The sequence below is a fragment of the Monopterus albus genome, unplaced genomic scaffold (assembly GCF_001952655.1).
Source record: "Monopterus albus unplaced genomic scaffold, M_albus_1.0 scaffold172.1, whole genome shotgun sequence".
NCBI classification, from domain to species: domain Eukaryota; kingdom Metazoa; phylum Chordata; class Actinopteri; order Synbranchiformes; family Synbranchidae; genus Monopterus; species Monopterus albus.
In genome coordinates, this window is record NW_018128052.1 from 12610 (window position 1) to 28957 (window position 16348).

At 40.2% G+C, this 16348-nt stretch overlaps 3 protein-coding genes across 5 annotated transcripts; 2 read left to right on the forward strand and 1 right to left on the reverse strand.

Moving 5' to 3' along the window:
- Positions 1–917: 917 nt before the first annotated feature.
- Positions 918–6994, forward strand: chrng (cholinergic receptor, nicotinic, gamma). Its single transcript, XM_020616077.1, has 12 exons — positions 918–983; positions 1708–1844; positions 1918–1962; positions 2073–2197; positions 2382–2537; positions 3406–3503; positions 3652–3852; positions 5057–5171; positions 5296–5410; positions 5538–5802; positions 5883–6016; positions 6118–6994. The coding sequence occupies exons 1-12, from the start codon at positions 920–922 to the stop codon at positions 6298–6300; spliced, it is 1638 nt and encodes a 545-aa protein (XP_020471733.1). The 5' UTR covers positions 918–919; the 3' UTR covers positions 6301–6994.
- On the forward strand, positions 6986–12711 carry LOC109969307 (phospholipid scramblase 2). Its single transcript, XM_020616078.1, has 9 exons — positions 6986–7177; positions 7873–7909; positions 8272–8610; positions 8697–8774; positions 8890–9082; positions 9895–10006; positions 10095–10194; positions 11088–11146; positions 11635–12711. The coding sequence occupies exons 3-9, from the start codon at positions 8280–8282 to the stop codon at positions 11659–11661; spliced, it is 900 nt and encodes a 299-aa protein (XP_020471734.1). The 5' UTR covers positions 6986–7177; positions 7873–7909; positions 8272–8279; the 3' UTR covers positions 11662–12711.
- A 106-nt stretch (positions 12712–12817) lies between these two features.
- eif4e2 (eukaryotic translation initiation factor 4E family member 2) lies at positions 12818–16312 on the reverse strand. 3 transcript variants are annotated; one of them, XM_020616080.1, is made up of 8 exons: positions 16181–16312; positions 15187–15298; positions 14972–15106; positions 14732–14836; positions 14437–14589; positions 14178–14314; positions 13070–13145; positions 12818–12982 (listed from the first exon to the last, which is right to left on the reverse strand). In XM_020616080.1, the coding sequence occupies exons 1-7, from the start codon at positions 16198–16200 to the stop codon at positions 13097–13099; spliced, it is 711 nt and encodes a 236-aa protein (XP_020471736.1). In that variant the 5' UTR covers positions 16201–16312; the 3' UTR covers positions 12818–12982; positions 13070–13096. The 3 variants fall into 3 exon arrangements, with proteins under 3 accessions (XP_020471736.1, XP_020471735.1, XP_020471737.1); XM_020616079.1 differs by lacking the exon at positions 16181–16312 and adding an exon at positions 16059–16161; XM_020616081.1 differs by lacking the exon at positions 16181–16312 and adding an exon at positions 16059–16161 and having other exon boundaries at positions 14174–14314.
- Between the last annotated feature and the right edge of the window lie 36 nt (positions 16313–16348).

Below are 16348 nucleotides of genomic sequence, written 5' to 3' on the forward strand. Positions count from 1 at the left end.
CACCCTCTGTTTACCAAGTCTCAGCAGCTGTGCTGGAATAAACCAAAGTAACTTTCCAGTTGTTATCTCCCTACTAATCTGTGGCAGGTTCTTTCCCAGCTTAAGTCCTATAGGAGGGATATACAGGGATATGAGTGTAACAGCTGAGTAAACGCACACACATACTTGTGTTGCAATGCAAGTATTCCTGCCTCTGACTTGTGTGTGTGTGTGATGGGGGGGAAGCGTCCTGTGAACTCATCACTATCTCACACACACACACACACACACACACGCCGCAAATGTGTCAGCAACCTCCACAAAGCCTGGGCACTCATCACAGAAGGTGTGCTGTAAAAACACTTATCACCTGTTTCCTCATCCATTACACATCTATTTTTACTTTCTGGCTTGCAGACACCTACAGTACAGTGCTGTGGTCTCTAGCTCTCCCTCACATTTAAATGCTGCTTCTGATTAAAAAAGAAAATCTGTTATTTAAAGCTTTTTACAGGTCACTGTTGTGCTAAAATTGTCAAAATCCCTGAGTTATTTTATTACTATTTATTTGTTATTTATGAATGGACATTTGAACGACAGTAGTCAGGTGTACTGAACACATTTAGAAAGCAGTGTGTGTTTTGATGGTGCGCCTTAACAATGGAGGGCAGCCAGTATCTAAACTATGTGTGTGTCATGTTCCCGTTGTGACAACTGGCTATGTATTATTGGAAAGGCACTCTTGGATTTAACCCTAACAATCATCGGCTCCCCCACCAACACCCCCTCCTCTAAACTTTAACACTCCCACCAATCCGAGCCCTTGCTTCTTCTGGGGAGCACTCACAGGGTGAGGGCCAGCAGCTCTATCAAGGCATGTCTGTGTGTATCAGATTAGTGATCACAGCTTTGTCTCCAGCGGTGGTACAAATAGAAACTGATGGCTTCTGCTTCCCTGTTCTTCCAGTTGCTCTTTGTTTGGCTGCTAATGATTTCCGCTACAGGTAGGAACATTGGCTAATCAACCCATTTTTTACATTTAGTTGAAAAGATGCAGTCTCTTATTCCTTTTTAGGAATCTGCATGGTGTGGCATGAACTTGTGTAATAGAATTTTTACCAAATCAACACCATGGAACGAGGAACAAACAAAATCCTTTTTAGGAATCTGCATGGTGTGGCGTGAACTTGTGTAATAGAATTTTTACCGAATCAACACCATGGAATGAGGAACAAACAAAACAGAGGTAGAAAGTAACTAAGTAAATTTAGTACTATACTTAAGTGCAATTCTGAAGTATCTGTGCCTTACTTGAGCATTTTCATTTTGTACTACTTCATACTCTAAATTCACTCTGCGTGTGTAGACGCCAAGCTGGTCTCGTCATGTAGGCCTACTGATAAAATTCTCCTTACAGCCTGAAAACCCAAGGAACTTTGAGTGAGTTGCATCAGTGAACTCAAATCATTTTTCACATTGGCACACTGATTTTCACTTGTATACACGTCACATCACTATGGAGTTATCATGGTTATTTGTTTAAACTTTGCAAAGCTCCTCCAGAACCACTGGAGATAATATACAACTGTGTTCATAGGCTGAGTTGTATTCTTCATGATGATCAAAATAAACTTAATATGTATAGCTGACGGACTGGTCCTTTAAATGTCTCTGTCTTTCATATCTTTCATACCTGTGTGTGTGTGTGTGTGTGTGGTTTGTCTGCAGTATCAGCAGCCAACCTTGAAGGGGAACTTTATAGGGATTTGATGAAGGGCTACAACAAGAACATTCGACCTGTGGAGAAGAATGGTGACATTACTCAGGTCTCCATCAGGATGACACTCACCAACCTCATCTCACTAGTGAGTTTTGGTTAATGCCAGTGGTTACACAGGTCTTTGACACTGTTCACTACATTTTTGTTTCTCACCTCAGAATGAGAAGGAAGAGGCCCTGACAACCAGCGTCTGGATAGGAATGGTAACAACATACACTTTTCATCTGCTGGATTTTATAGCTGCTTTATGGCAAATGCTAATATAGTATATTTGCATAGGCAAAAGTGAAACCTAGAGCATTTCTGTATGTAGTGGTGGTGTGACTACAGGCTGAGATGGGACCAAGCACCCAGGTCAGCTCTGTATGGAAATATCACATCTGATCTTCGTGTCCCCTCCAAGAGCATCTGGCTGCCAGATGTTGTACTGGAGAATAAGTGAGTGGAGCAACCTTCACATGTGAACATGTTTAGAACAGGTCACAATATGGTATTTGTTGATTCAGGAAGCTAATTAAGTTGCTTGTTCATCAGCTCACTTAAACCTGCACACTCGGATATGGCCAGGATTTTTAAAATAGTGAAACTTAATTTTCTTTCTCCTCTCTCTTCTGGTCTGCAGTGTGAACGGACAGTTTCAGGTAGCATTTTTTTGCAACGCGCTGGTGTCTCCAAATGGCTGTGTGTACTGGCTGCCTCCTGCCATGTACCGAAGTGCTTGTACCATCGCTGTCAGTTACTTTCCATTTGACTGGCAGAACTGCACCATGGTCTTCCGGTGAGCATGCAGAGATAAGATCTGTGTAAAATACAAGAACCTATAATTCCATTAAGAATATAAATCACATTATGTTTATCATTTATCATTCATTCTCAGGTTTGTTGTCCTGTCAACCAAGAGCATAAAGTTGTCAATACCTAAGACAAATATAGATAAGGTTATTGATCCCTGAGAAGAAATTCATGTGTTAAGCACAGAAACAAAATCAATTTTAAAGAAAATACTCAAATGATAATAAAAAGCTACATACAATATATGCATTACAATACTTTAGAGTACTATATAAGCGAATTGTCTAAATATTTGATTAAAGTGGTACTCAGTATGGTTTCTGAGACTTGTTGTGGGGTTTGACTGTCAGAGGTGTAGTTTAATCTCTATAGTCACAGTCACATTACACATGCAGGGGTTTAAAGGCTGATTTAAGACATTTTCTTCTTTATATACATGTTGAAAGAAATTTCACAATATTTAGCTAAAAAATAAAATCACATTTTAGTTCGTCTCCACCAGAGTTATAGCCTGGCAGCATAGATATGACCAAGAAATGGAATTTAGAACGTAATATTGTGAGATGGATTTCGAAAAATTTGATTAAATAGCGAAATTATTAAAATTGGGGGTGAGGGGAGGAGTCTGAATGATTGACAAACATTTGTTATTGCCTGGTTTAATTTGTAAAGGGGAAGGGTTGCACTGTGGACCGACATATCAGGTTCCTTTGTGCCTAAATAGAATCCGCGGGGTCCAAACAAGGAGCTGTTTTTTGTTTATTCATGGTCTCTTTTCACCATGCTGTCTTGTAAAAGTGAATAAATGGTCATGTTTGTTGTGGAGACAGACAATGTTTTCTCCCTGTGTTCAGCTCCCAGACATACAGCGCCAATGAGATCAAACTGGTTTTAAAAGAGGAGAACAACGAGACGATAGAGTGGGTGATTACTGAAGAACAGGCTTTCACTGGTACAAATCCATTGATACTCTGTATGAAACATTTAAATTATGGATTCAAAATAATTGCACAAACTAAAACCAATACTACAGTTATCTACAGTGCAATAAAATGCTTTTTTTAAATCTAATTTGAACGAAATTTTGCTTTTGTTGTTAGAGAATGGAGAGTGGGCCATCAAAGTCATGCCAGCCAAAAGGATGATCAACACTAAGTACACTAAAGATGACCTGGAATACCAGGAGATAGTCTTCTTCTTCATCATCCAGAGAAAGCCCCTCTTCTACATCATCAACATCATCGCTCCCTGTGTGCTCTTCTCCTCCCTCTGCCTGCTTGTGTTCTTCTTACCTGCCAAAGGTCTTGGCCCACTATATGTCTGTTAAAACCTAAATTGAGTGGTCAGGACTCTTCTGCAGACCTTGACCTGTCAGTTCCATAAAACAGAGGTCTAGCTTCTTTACTGAAGCTTTCACCAGTTCAGTCATTAGTTGGGAGAGCTGAGTCAGCAGCTCTGCTAACTATTGTTATCATACGTTCATAAACTTTTGGTCATGTTACTTTTCTCCGGTCCCTATCTACTTCTAGATGCTTTGGGCTAGAAACTTTGTTCAAACTTTAAAACATGTGTCTTCTTAAGGATTTTGAGGCTATTACTTTTTATGTTATTCAACTTTTTGTCAACTTTCAGCTTCTCCACCGGTTTTATTGGTAGAGCCTAAAGTGTTGTCTGTTTTCTTCTTTTATAGTATCAGGTTTTAACTTTCATAAACAGTTTATACATAGAAAACATAGAAACACTTGCCAGGATTCAGGAACTGTAATTCATATTGTGACAGGATATACGGTTTTTGATCGCCACAGGCAAAAACGCTGTCTAAGTCTTTCATTCAGTCCCTTTGTAAGAGGTGCCCAGAACTTCTCATCCAACTCTCAGATGACAGTGGTTTGTAACTTGTGATAAATCCTTTATTTTATAGAATATCTTCACATATAGGGTATCAGCGTGTTTGTTGAAGCCTTCTACCACCCATAGTGAAGAGATTTATTTTGATAGAACTTGTTTTTTTCAGTAATTCTTTCAAGGTTGGCTGGGCTGTTGCTTAAGGATGAAACAGTTAATGATACACCTGCTCAATCGCACTTCCTTCTTTGTTTCCTTTATATCTTTCCTCTGACCTCCATGCCTTCTTACCATCCTTTCATTCTTCTTTATTTCATTCTTTAATTTTATATTCTTTTCTCCTTTCTTTCTTTCCATCCTCCTTGCTGCTTTGTTTTTTCCTATTTTCCTTCCTTCCCTTTCTGTGCCTTATTTTTTCTTTTAACTTTTTTCTGCATTTAGCTTCTTTTTGTTTTGTACATTTCTTTCAGTCAACTCTGTTTTTTGTTTGGTTCCACTTATACTTCTTTAAATGCTCTAATATTTCAACACTCAGCAACTTCTCAATGATCACACAATGTAATTTCTCCAGAAATGATCTTTTCTAGTTGTTTTGTTTTCATGACTTCACCGAACCTCACCAGTCTGAGTAAATATTGGTTTGTGGTTTGGTTTTTGCAGCTGGTGGTCAGAAGTGCACCATGTCTATTGCCACTCTTCTGGGCCAGACTGTGTTCCTCTTTCTTATTGCCAAGAAGGTTCCAGAGACTTCACTGGGGGTGCCTCTTATTGCAAAGTAAGTTTATGTGCATTATGCTGAGATTTTAGGTCAGAACTTCAATTCAACTCCTGAAGAGTGATCGATGGTAAATGAGTAATTGGAGACAGTGCTGATGTGATTTATGAACCTTGGGCTGCAGGTATCTGATGTTTGTGATGTCAGTGACCACCATGGTAGTGATGAACTCTGTGATAGTCCTCAATGTTTCCCTGAGAACCCCAAACACTCACAAAATGACAAACAAAGTCCGAAGGGTGAGTGTGCAGCCAGATCATGTCTTTTATCAATTGAATTTCTGTTAAGCAGCTGCTGAATGAACATACTGTGAAGTCACCATGAATCTATTTACCACTGGATTACCCTCTGACATGTTGTTTTCAGATCTTCTTAAACATCCTGCCTCGACTGCTGAGGATGCAGATGCGACCCTGGACACCAAACAATATCAACACCTCAAAAATTGGAAACAGCGAAACTCTGGCTAAAGACAGGAATGGTGTGCACCTGGTTCCTTGTCGACGCCGCAGCTCCATGACCCTCATCACTAAGTCAGAGGAGTACATAATAAAAACAGCTCGGTCTGAGCTCATGTTTGCCAGACTGAAAGAAAGAGATGGATTGATTAAATCAGTATTAGAGAAGCTACGTAAGTATTTAAATGAGCTTGTCTGTGTAAGGGTGCATTCCCTTGTAACTGCCTGAATATCTGCTCTATTTTGATGCCAGATGATGGGTTGGAGGCGGGCACAGCTGAACAGCTGAGCATCAGCCTGGCAAGGGCCTCTCCAGAGCTGAAGCAGTGTGTGGCCTCCTGTAAACACATAGCTGAGACCGCAAGGCAACAGAACAACTTCCAGAATGTGAGTTCTATATTTATACATATACATATTCACCTTCCCAGGTTTAAAATCACTTCAGTGATAATTTCTTAAATTAATTTTTATTTTTATTTTTATCACAGTTGAATGAAGAGTGGTTCCTGGTTGCCAGGGTCATTGACAGGGTCTGCTTTATTTTCATGTCTTTGTTGTTTTTTATTGGCACTATTGGGATCTTCCTGATGGCCCATTTCAACCAGCCTCCATCCTTACCTTTCCTTGGAGATCCAAAGAAGTATGCCCCTTCATCAAATCAATCTCTCTGAAGTAAGAGTGGGATAGGAGCACAGTTCCAGGGATGAACCAAGAAGGAAATCATCAGACTCCATCCTTTTAAACAAAGTGGAAATCTGACTGTGTCTGTCAGTGATCTTTCACTGAAGACTGGGACACAGAGAATGAAGACAATACAGCTGTATGCTTTTACTGCACCAGTGTCACCGGTGCCAATGTGGATGTGTGCGCTGTCACAGAGGTTAAGTCAAACGAGCCTGTTCATGATGATAAAAGAGCCACTGCATTTGTGTGGATGCCACACTTGATCCATAATAATGCAATCTGGTGTCAAAGAGCAATTTTAGTAGCTGTTATTGTTGCTACACAGTGTTTGCTGCAGGTTTACTCTTTGAGACATGAGACACTGTACACAACTGAAGTCATTTACTGTCAAATCTTCTAAATGAATGATTTTAAAAATATAATTATAATCTTGTGATCAGACAACTGACTATCTCAAAAATGTTTTTATCCTACATAATGGCACCTTTTTCAAGGTATGTTTTGGGGAAACTGACCCCCAACCCCCAAGAAACAGACCCCACTATTCAGCCCCCCACCTCTGGATTCAGGATTTCAATTACATGGCTGAATGGTGCCTTTCTAACAGAACAAAAGGCAGATCCGGCTGGTTGGGATGGAAACAGAGCTGGGGGACAGGAGTGAGATCAAAAACACACACACACACACTCACTCACAAAACCAAACATTACTACGTGAGTATTTACACAAACACACAGAGGAGGTTGGAGGAGGTTGGTGCTTTACTTCTCCCGATTATGACAAGTCACCAGTGTTTGTCTGGTATCTTCCTACTCACAGTTAGATTATCAGAGTGTGCAGGTGCTTGGAGGATGAACTCACATGGTAAGCAAAAGACTTAATGTTCTATTGCACTGTTTTCTCTTATGTTCTGTTACATCAGACAAAGTAAGTTTTGGAGGAAAACTTTCACCATTTGAGCACCTGTTGTAATCTTTTCGCAGTCTATACTAGATATATGTAAAGCAGAGCTACATTATGGTACTACAAGGATCTTTGTTGTGGACGAATATGCAGTGTTGCATGTAGCTGCAAAAGGAAACCAAACTAGGCGACAAGACTGTGTGTGTGTGTGATGTGAATAAAAAGGAGCTGAGGCTGGCTGTTGGGATCAAATCACTTACTGAGAACAGGATGTTGATGACAGAGGGCCAACATGAGGAAGATTAATCATTGTGTTTGTGTTTTTTTATTATTATTTTCACATTTATTTAACTTTAAAATTAAAAACTTTAAATAGGGTGTCTTCATTTTTAAAAACCACTTTATTCTGAAGAGTTTCAAAATAAAAGACTGCTCAGTTATTTTTGTGATTATCTGGTCCAGGAGTTTTCACCCATAAGAAGTCACAGGTCATAAGGTGATTTCCAGATTTTCACTGTCTAAAGTTCTATAGATTATTCTAGACTTTTCTCTAATAATTTCTAGTGCTATACTTTCAGTGGATCCTTTGTCCAACTGCTATTTCCATTTTAAATAATGAACCTTCAAGTCCATTAACTGTGGTTTTACCTTTTCAGGCACCTTAAAATGATTCACATGAACCAGTTAGAGAAGGTAAAAACACTTTGCACCTCAGGCCAACACTTTGTATTTAAGGGTCTCACACACAAAAAAAGTTTGGGAGCCAGTGCGTTAATCCAGGAGCTTCCAATAAACACCTCCCCCTCCACTACATGATTAAGATAAGATTGTTGCTTAAAATGGGAACTATGTAAAAACAGTGACTTTCTCTCTACCTGCATGTAATCCCGACTAACTGAATCACACTGATCTGGTACCTAGCTAAGTACATCTAAACAAATCTGACCCATATTGCATACACACCAGATACACAAAGTATAGTTTATTGTCTGACCTGCTCAACTAACGCTAAGCCTAAAAAGGAAATCACAGCTTTTCACATCATATATTTTCAGTTTTTACCATGTCGGTGGTAACCAACCAGCCTCTTCCCTTTGGTGGACTGGAGCGAGAAAAGCACATCCAGATGATCTTCAGAGCTTTCCAGAACCGCTGTGGGCACTCATGTGAGTGTCACAGTCACTCACATGAACATAAACCCCACACAATGCCTCCTGCCCAGGAAACTGAGGAGCAGCTTTCAGGTCTGGCTCCATGCTACATACATCCACCAGAAAAACTTAACAGGCCAGGCGTGGAGGAGCAGAGGTCCAGAGGTGCAGCGAGACCAGACTTTGCATCTATGATGGAACCCGTCAGTCAGATTCATATTACTGCTAGACCAGCGCTGCAAGGTAAGAAATATAAATGTATGTGTGTTTCTGTGTGTAAAAGGGGACACTTCTAGTGCAGAGATTTAATTAATGTTTCCTTATTGTAGGTCCACACTGTGTTCCGAGGAGGATCTACAGCATCGCCACAGGGGTTAGCAGGTCGCAGTTATTTGTGGCCGTGGAAGGTACCGAAACATGTTCAGCTGAATGTATCTTACCTGCATCTCCTATGAAGGCAGAGTGAATGCTGATGTTGTTCAGTGTGTTCTCAGTCTCTCCTTAATCTCTCCCTCCTGTCAGAGAGTTCATGTGTGTGCCTCCAGTGTTGTGGTCCAGCTCGGGCTTGTTCCTTGCGGGGCTTCGACCATCAGGGCCACCAGGTCTTTTACTTTGAAAGGCCCTTTAGGGTGGATGCCTGCTGCCTCGGCTGCTGCCTGATGGAGATGAGGGCCTACACAGCTCAGAAACAACTCATTGGCACTGTATGCCAGAGGTGGGGCAATCTGAATCTGGTTTGATTGTTGTTACTCAGGTACCGTACTTTTGTAAATTCACTTTGGAGGTGCTTGTACTTCACAAAGTATTTCTGTTACAAGCTATTTTTACTTCTGCTCCACTGCATCTTAGAGGGAAATGCTCTATTTTATATTTAATATCTATAGCTCCTTTGCAGATTATTTAAGATTTTAATATAACAAAACAAATGATCAGCCTATAGAATATTGTTTTAGGTAATTAGCTCCAACCTAACTAGCTACAACATAAGCTGCTTAAACATAAGGAATCAGAATTAATTCTCTAGCAATATAATATATTCAAACAATACATAACAGTCTGGGAGCCCTGTGACAGACCAGCGATCTGTCCAGGGTGGACCCCGCCTCTTGCCCAGTGTCAGCTGGGATTGGCTCCAGCCCCCCAAGACCCTCTTCAGGATGGATAGTGGATGGATGGATAACATTCTGGGGTAAAGCCTACATGTGTGCTTTTGCTTCTAATACTTCAAGTGCTTTTTTCAGTTCAGTGTAATAAACAAAGTCACAATTTAACAAAATAAAAGATCCCACTCAGTTACCTCCTAGTGCAATCTAGCCATGCAAACCATTTTGGTTTGATATCTGACCAAGTTTTGGGATATTTGTCTCTGAGATTTGAGATGCTTATCCAAATACAGCAGTGAATGACTTTTGTTTGTGGTGCTCAAAGCGGGGCTGTACTGTGTATGAAGTACTGGCCACTGTATCCTCCAGGTTGCTTACTGTATGAGTGTGAAAGTAAGTGTGTAAAACCCTTGTGTGTTGCCAGGTGGAGCATGTTCACCCCTCTTTTGGAAGTGTGTGATTCTGAAGGAACGTCAGCACTCAGAATCCAGGGCTCCTGCTGTCCGTGCCGCTGTGTCTCCAACCAGCAATTTCAGGTAATTAATACTTAAGCAACCCCAAATAAAATGAGTTGCCACAGGTGTGTTTCACTCCATATTTTTTTTGCTTTTAATCATCCACTAGATTGTCTCTGACATTGGTGAGAAAATAGGCACAATATGGAAGAAATGGCCGGGCTTCAACGATGAGTGTAACATGGACCATGAATATTTTGGGTTAGAGGGTGAGTTTTTTTTTTCCCCTGTATTTCTGTTATTGAAATATTATTATAATGAAAAAGGCCTGTTTTGTTCTGTAAGAGTTTAAAGGACAAGGCCAGTCATTTTCTATATTAGCAGTATTTCCAACACCCCACAGAGACTAAAACCAACAGTGATTTGCCTCTACTCATGAGTAATGACTGTCAATCTGTCAGAAATTGATTATTTGTCTGTGCCACAGACCTCCATTGTTCAAAAACACTTCAGGGAAACACACCGCTGTACTGGGTGACAAGACCTTGGTATTTTATTAAAAATGTTGCTCCAAAGGTTCTGAACGGCCACAACTTTATACAACTCTGAAGTAAGCAAGAGTCAAGGGCCTGTACACGGCATTTCTGCATATTCTTAACAAATATCAGGGTCTGGTGTTTCATAATGAGGAAACATGTCACCCAGTGCAGTGGTGTGTCTCCCCAATGTGTTTTTAATTGGTTTTGAATGGAGGTCTATGGCAAAGAAGAATAAGCTGAAGGACTGAGAGACTGACAGACATTAATCATGAGAAAGGATAAATCACTGTTGGTGTTAGTCTCTGCATGAGGATTGCTTACAATACTGTTAATATGAAAAAATGACTGGCTTTATCCTTTAAATACAAAAGAAACAAGACTCTGCTTTTGAAAGTAGCATGATAAACTCTTTTCTCCCATTAAAGCTCATCTTTTCCTTTACTGGAGTAGTCTCTGTTTTTTAATTGTTCCAAAAATGTCTTTATTCAACTTTAGTTTGACCCCACATTTTGGAAACATGTTTTTAATTCTATCAGTCTGCCTATGAAGTACTCAGTCTTTATAGGCCTACTGCATTGGCATTTTGTATTAGTGTCATTTTAAAATCTTTTTCACTCTCCCAGTGCCACCGAGTATAGAATCAGACACTAAACTGCTGCTGCTGGCAGCCACCTTCCTGTTGGTAAGCATAGCAATTTCTACTATCATTCTTGAAGGAAACCAAGTTGTGTAATTAAATTCATTTTTTAACGAGTATGCCAACCTTGTGTTATCGCACTGCTAAAATATAAAATACTACAATAAAAGTAATATCTTGCAGTAGTAGAATGTAGATGTCTGCAAAAGATAATTGAAGTATAAAAAGTCCCATCACAGATATTAGTTTATCACTGATGCCTTTAAATAGCTCTTTACTGTAGCAGTTTGTCTATGTAAGGGGAATTGATTATATAAAAATTTGTTGTTATAATTGTATTTCATAACACATTGCATCATATCCACGTTAAGTATAAAAAATCTTCAAAGTAGCTACTGTGTCCACCAAGATCATGGAGTAAAAAGTTCAAGTTTCCCTCAAACTGTATTGATTAGAACTACAAAAATCTCACATTTCACCACTGATTAAATTCCTTCACTACAAACTCACCTTTTCTGATTATTTTTCTATAGAATCACATGTTCTTTGAAATGAGCTGATCAGAGAAAAGGACCCATCGTCACTAGGAGACAAGTCACAAGTGGAGTAAAACTACTGAGCCACAACAGCCACATCACACACAGCATGGCACAATAGACCGCACCGTGTCCCCTTAACCGTATGTAGCATTAAAAAGAGCAGAACCTTGCTTTCATACACGTCTACTCAGATTCTGTTCAGGTCCACTTAGGAAAAAAACTACAATGATGCAGCTGTATCAGGGATGCGTATTTGACACTTATTGCTATAATCCTTCAGGTGCATGTCCAATGGTGTTTCTTCACTTCTGACACTGACACACACAATCACCTTTAGTTTTTTTTTTTTAATTTAATTTTATTTTATACAAACTATAGGTGCTCTCCAGACATGGTTCCAAAGAAATGCACCCAAGGAATTGAAGAAAACTGTAACAGACCCTAGGCACAGTTTCATTTCTGTTACTACAAAATCAGAAAGGAGCAATGGTCAGAGTTTCAGGACTCCTGTACACCTCTGTTGAGGACATTAAAGCAACCCACAGCTTGGATTCTTTATAGGCATAAACAGACAAAACAGACAGAAGGGAAATCTGGTCAGGCTGGGCACAAGGCCAGGTACAGTGACCTAGGCAGCTGGACAGTCCATTTTGACCTATTATGCAACCTTCTGCCCAACACAAGATGATCCTTGTCCTTTGGGATTCAATTTCCAGGTCAAAGATAGAGAATCACTGCCAATTCAGTTATGTAATATTTGAAGAGGACTGCATTTACAAATATATTGTACACATAATAGTAATTATTGTAGTTTGAAATGAGCAGAGGAACTGTAAATACAGTATTGTCATAAAATAACATCTACCTCCAACCCTGTCTGAGTCCCAATAAAACAGAATAACACAAGCCGATTTTACCGGCAGAAGTGTGATGTTAAGCAATAAAATCATATCTTGTATTCTTAACTTGATTGTTTCTGTTTTTTTGTTAAGAACACTTAAGTGCTGCTAATGACCAGATCAGCAAACACCAGACACACACTCCATCCTCTCTTGTGGCAAGTTAACAGATATGACACCTTGCAATAAAATATTTTTCCCCACAAACTGGAGGCTTCATTCTCATCTGGTTGACTAAAAATCCCTCACATTTCTCTCTTCAGCTTGGTGCAGTGTTCTGCTGAAAGGCTCTTCTGTTCACTTCCACTTTGACCCAAACGAGGAATGTCTTCTCACCTCTCTTCCTGACTTTTGCTCTGTCTTCATATTACACAGTGCCAACCCACGCGGGGGTATCCTCCCCCTGGACTTGTCATCCCTCTACACATCACACATACACACACCTGCACACCACAAACAGAGATAAACAACATTAGCACGATTTAAAGTATGTCAAAGAAAAACAATTTCACTAAACACTTTTGTGTTACCCTGGCGGAGGTTTTCTTTGTGAGGGCCTAGCGTCCGCTGTTAGCATTCACCAGCCCATGGAAGTCTTCCCAGGCTCTGCAAGCAAAGAAGGGTGCAGTAAATCATAATTCATAAAAAACATACAGAAACTGTTTAGATATGTTTTTTTTCCATTTTTCTTCTGTATTACTGACTGCATGCAACCTTTACTGTAAATGACATTATAGGTAGACACACCTAACATCCTCACACACATACCAAGGGTTGTGTTTACTGCTGTTCAACTTGCTTTGTATTAAACTGCATTTCTATTTTTCACTTTCCTTTGTATAACTGGTTATTTTTACTGTAGGTTAGAGAGTGTGATTAGAATTCCAACTGTACAGCAGTAAATACAGAACAGGCACATTTTCCTCCTTCATTCATAAAATTCTGCAGCTCAGACTGAGTAGTGCATTAGAATTTTTGATGAAACCAGAGCAGAAAACCAAGCTATACAACATCAAATAAACTCAGACAAGCTTCCTTCTGTCTTCCTCTTATGCTGTAAAACTTGACTGGTGTTTGTACTGAACTCAGTGGGAGCTCTGGTCCCGAATCCTCTGTTGTCTGTTCAGTTAGATGCACTGAACAATCTGAAGCAAAACGGTTTATCAATCAGCCCTAACTTGAAGTATGATAAAGTTACATATTGTATTTTATGTACTTTTCTGTTATAACATAGACACTAGGGAAAAGCTGTGAATGTTGTAATGAAACATTTAATTATAATTAAAATAGTGTAGAACTTTGAAGCAATGCTGCAGCTTTTGCTTATTAAACAACCAACAGTCTAAAACCCAAAGAGACTTAATTTACAATAGCAAAAACAGAGAGAAGTAGTGAATAATCACATTTGAGAAGCTTGAACAAACCAAATTTCTTAATTATCAAAACTTCATCTGATCAGTTTAGCACAGTTTTAAAGGATTCTGGTTGTTGTAGCAAAACTAATGCATTACAGTTAGAGTAATCCCATATTACCCTCTGCATGAAAAAATGTTACGTTTGTGAGCATGCATACAATTATATGTGTGTGAGAGAGAGAGAGGTTGGAAAGGAAATAATAAAATGAAGAGACATACATACTTAATGCTGTCTGTGTGTGTCTTGTACTCCATGATGGTGTTGGGAGGCAGGTTGAGGACTCTGCGCAGGGTATCTCTGATGCGGGCAGTGGTCGCCTGGTCGCTGGCTGTTTTGTTCCAGATGGAGATGATGTCCTCCTGGGGAAAAAACATGAAGGGAAGTCTGAGCCCAGGAGCAGATTGGCCATAAGGAAGTTTGGGAATTCTCCCACTAGGGTTAAAGTAGGCAGTGCCTGATTACATGCAACAGGTGGGTTTACCTGGAAGCGTACAGACACCACAGCCCCACAGATCTCCTCTCCCACCATGAACTGCTCTCCCAGCATGGCCAGGATCAGATTCTCCCAGCACCGAGATGCTAGGCCTTTCCTCAGACGGATGATCCACTTACCACCCATCTTATTGGCATCATCCTAAACACCACACATGTAGAGTTTCAGAATGAGTCTCTTGTTTCAAAAAATAATAATAATAATAATAATAAGAAGAAGAAGAAAATCAAGATTTACAAGATGTGGTCTTTGGTGTACAAGATCTCAGCAAATGTGTACTCACTTCCCACATGGGTTTAATACCCTCTTTGAAGAGGTGGAAATCACTATGGCCTGTCAGGTCGCCTGGCCGGATCATGTGACTATAAAATCGCCAAAACTGCTCCACCTTTGAAAGGACAAAAAAAAAAAAAAAAAATGAATACATCAATAACTCTGGGAGAATGAGTCAGCATGAGCCTTAGGGCTAAGGTGACAAACAGTCAGTTTGCTCTCTGTAAAAAGGTCATGAGGAGTGACGTACTGATGCGAAGCTGCCAATCTGTTTGATGTTCTGTTCATAGCTCTGAGTGCTGGCTGGTCTCCCTGGAGTGCGTCTGGAGTACCAGAAGGTGTAGTTGTACTGAAGAGGGTGCTCTCCTGCTCCTGGCACCACCATCTGCCAATAATGAAACAGTGAGGAGCCACACAAACTAAACGTAACAGCTGGAAACACAAGTCACTTTTTAATAGTCTCACCTTTTTCTTAGAAGTATTCTGTTCCTTCTCCTCATCCTCAGTTTTTTCTTTCTCACCATCTTTCGGTGAACCCTGGTCCTGGTCATGGTCTCCACTGTCATCATCTTTCAGACTAGATTTGATGGAAACAAGCAGCAAAACGAAAATGTTTACGTAATGAATGTTTAAATTAAGGGAGGACTTGCAGTTTATTATGCAGCCTACACCTTACTATAACTACTGAAGTTTAATACAACAGTGTAACATATTCTCTGTTCATTAACAGTTTTAAAGGCCCGTTTTTATATAAACTTGTTAATGTAACGTGTTAAATGTATGATGACCTGGGAGGCTGTTGAGCTGTTCTGTTAAACTGACAGTTATTTTTAATATTTAGTGTACGTCACTGTAGACAAAATATCACAAACCCTTTCAAGAAAAACAACATTATACTGCATTAGTCTTAGCTAAATGCACTTAATAAACTGATAACTCTGCGTAGTATGTTTTGTTTTTTTTAACTGTGGACTACAAATAGGTATATTATTATGATGGACACGTGCACAGCTCCACTTCAACTGCTCCTACCGTGCATAGCTCACAACACGCTGCTAACTGCCTGCTCGTACGTTTGGGCAATGGGAGTCTAGTTTGGTCCGAGTCTGCGCGCGCCGTCCCCGCCTCTCTACAACTACCACACCGAGGCCTCGGGGCCTGTCGACCTTGTTTAAGGCTAAGCTACAGCTAATGCCCAGCACACTGCCTATAATAACATCACACCTTACGCTCTATTTTTATTTGCTTTCGTTTTAAATACTATTTGTATATGTAGACCTCGTTCTCGCGTTTTAAGTACACACAACATACAAGACCATGTAATAAAGCTGACACACCTCTTCACACGCACCGAAACAACTTTCATTTACGTTAACGTTACTGTCCCCAGTGGATTTTCCGCCGTGATGGGGGAGACCGATCTCTGGCACATATTCCTCAAAAACTTTGGATTACTTACGCGTCAAATTTGTTGTTCATTATTTTCCAGGTGGGAGCCTTTCAGAGACCGACCACAGCAGTTTACTAAATTCCGCAGAAATGGCGGCGCGCGCACAGCGGGCCCACGTGTACGCGCACGCCGTGTACTGGTCGTGGAGATGAGCGCGGAGAGCTCAAAAGCTTTCAC

Coding starts and splice junctions, on each gene's coding strand:
- chrng (XM_020616077.1), top strand. CDS start 920: ATGGCTTCTGCTTCCCTGTTCTTCCAGTTGCTCTTTGTTTGGCTGCTA. Junction 984..1,707: donor GCTAATGATTTCCGCTACAG/GTAGGAACATTG, acceptor GTTTGTCTGCAG/TATCAGCAGCCAACCTTGAA. Junction 5,803..5,882: donor ATCAGTATTAGAGAAGCTAC/GTAAGTATTTAA, acceptor TTTTGATGCCAG/ATGATGGGTTGGAGGCGGGC.
- LOC109969307 (XM_020616078.1), top strand. CDS start 8,280: ATGTCGGTGGTAACCAACCAGCCTCTTCCCTTTGGTGGACTGGAGCGA. Junction 9,083..9,894: donor ATTGGCACTGTATGCCAGAG/GTGGGGCAATCT, acceptor GTGTGTTGCCAG/GTGGAGCATGTTCACCCCTC. Junction 11,147..11,634: donor TGGCAGCCACCTTCCTGTTG/GTAAGCATAGCA, acceptor ATTTTTCTATAG/AATCACATGTTCTTTGAAAT.
- eif4e2 (XM_020616079.1), bottom strand. CDS start 16,087: ATGAAAGTTGTTTCGGTGCGTGTGAAGAG. Junction 14,837..14,971: donor AGATTGGCAGCTTCGCATCA/GTACGTCACTCC, acceptor GTCCTTTCAAAG/GTGGAGCAGTTTTGGCGATT. Junction 13,146..14,177: donor ACACACACAGACAGCATTAA/GTATGTATGTCT, acceptor CTTTGCTTGCAG/AGCCTGGGAAGACTTCCATG.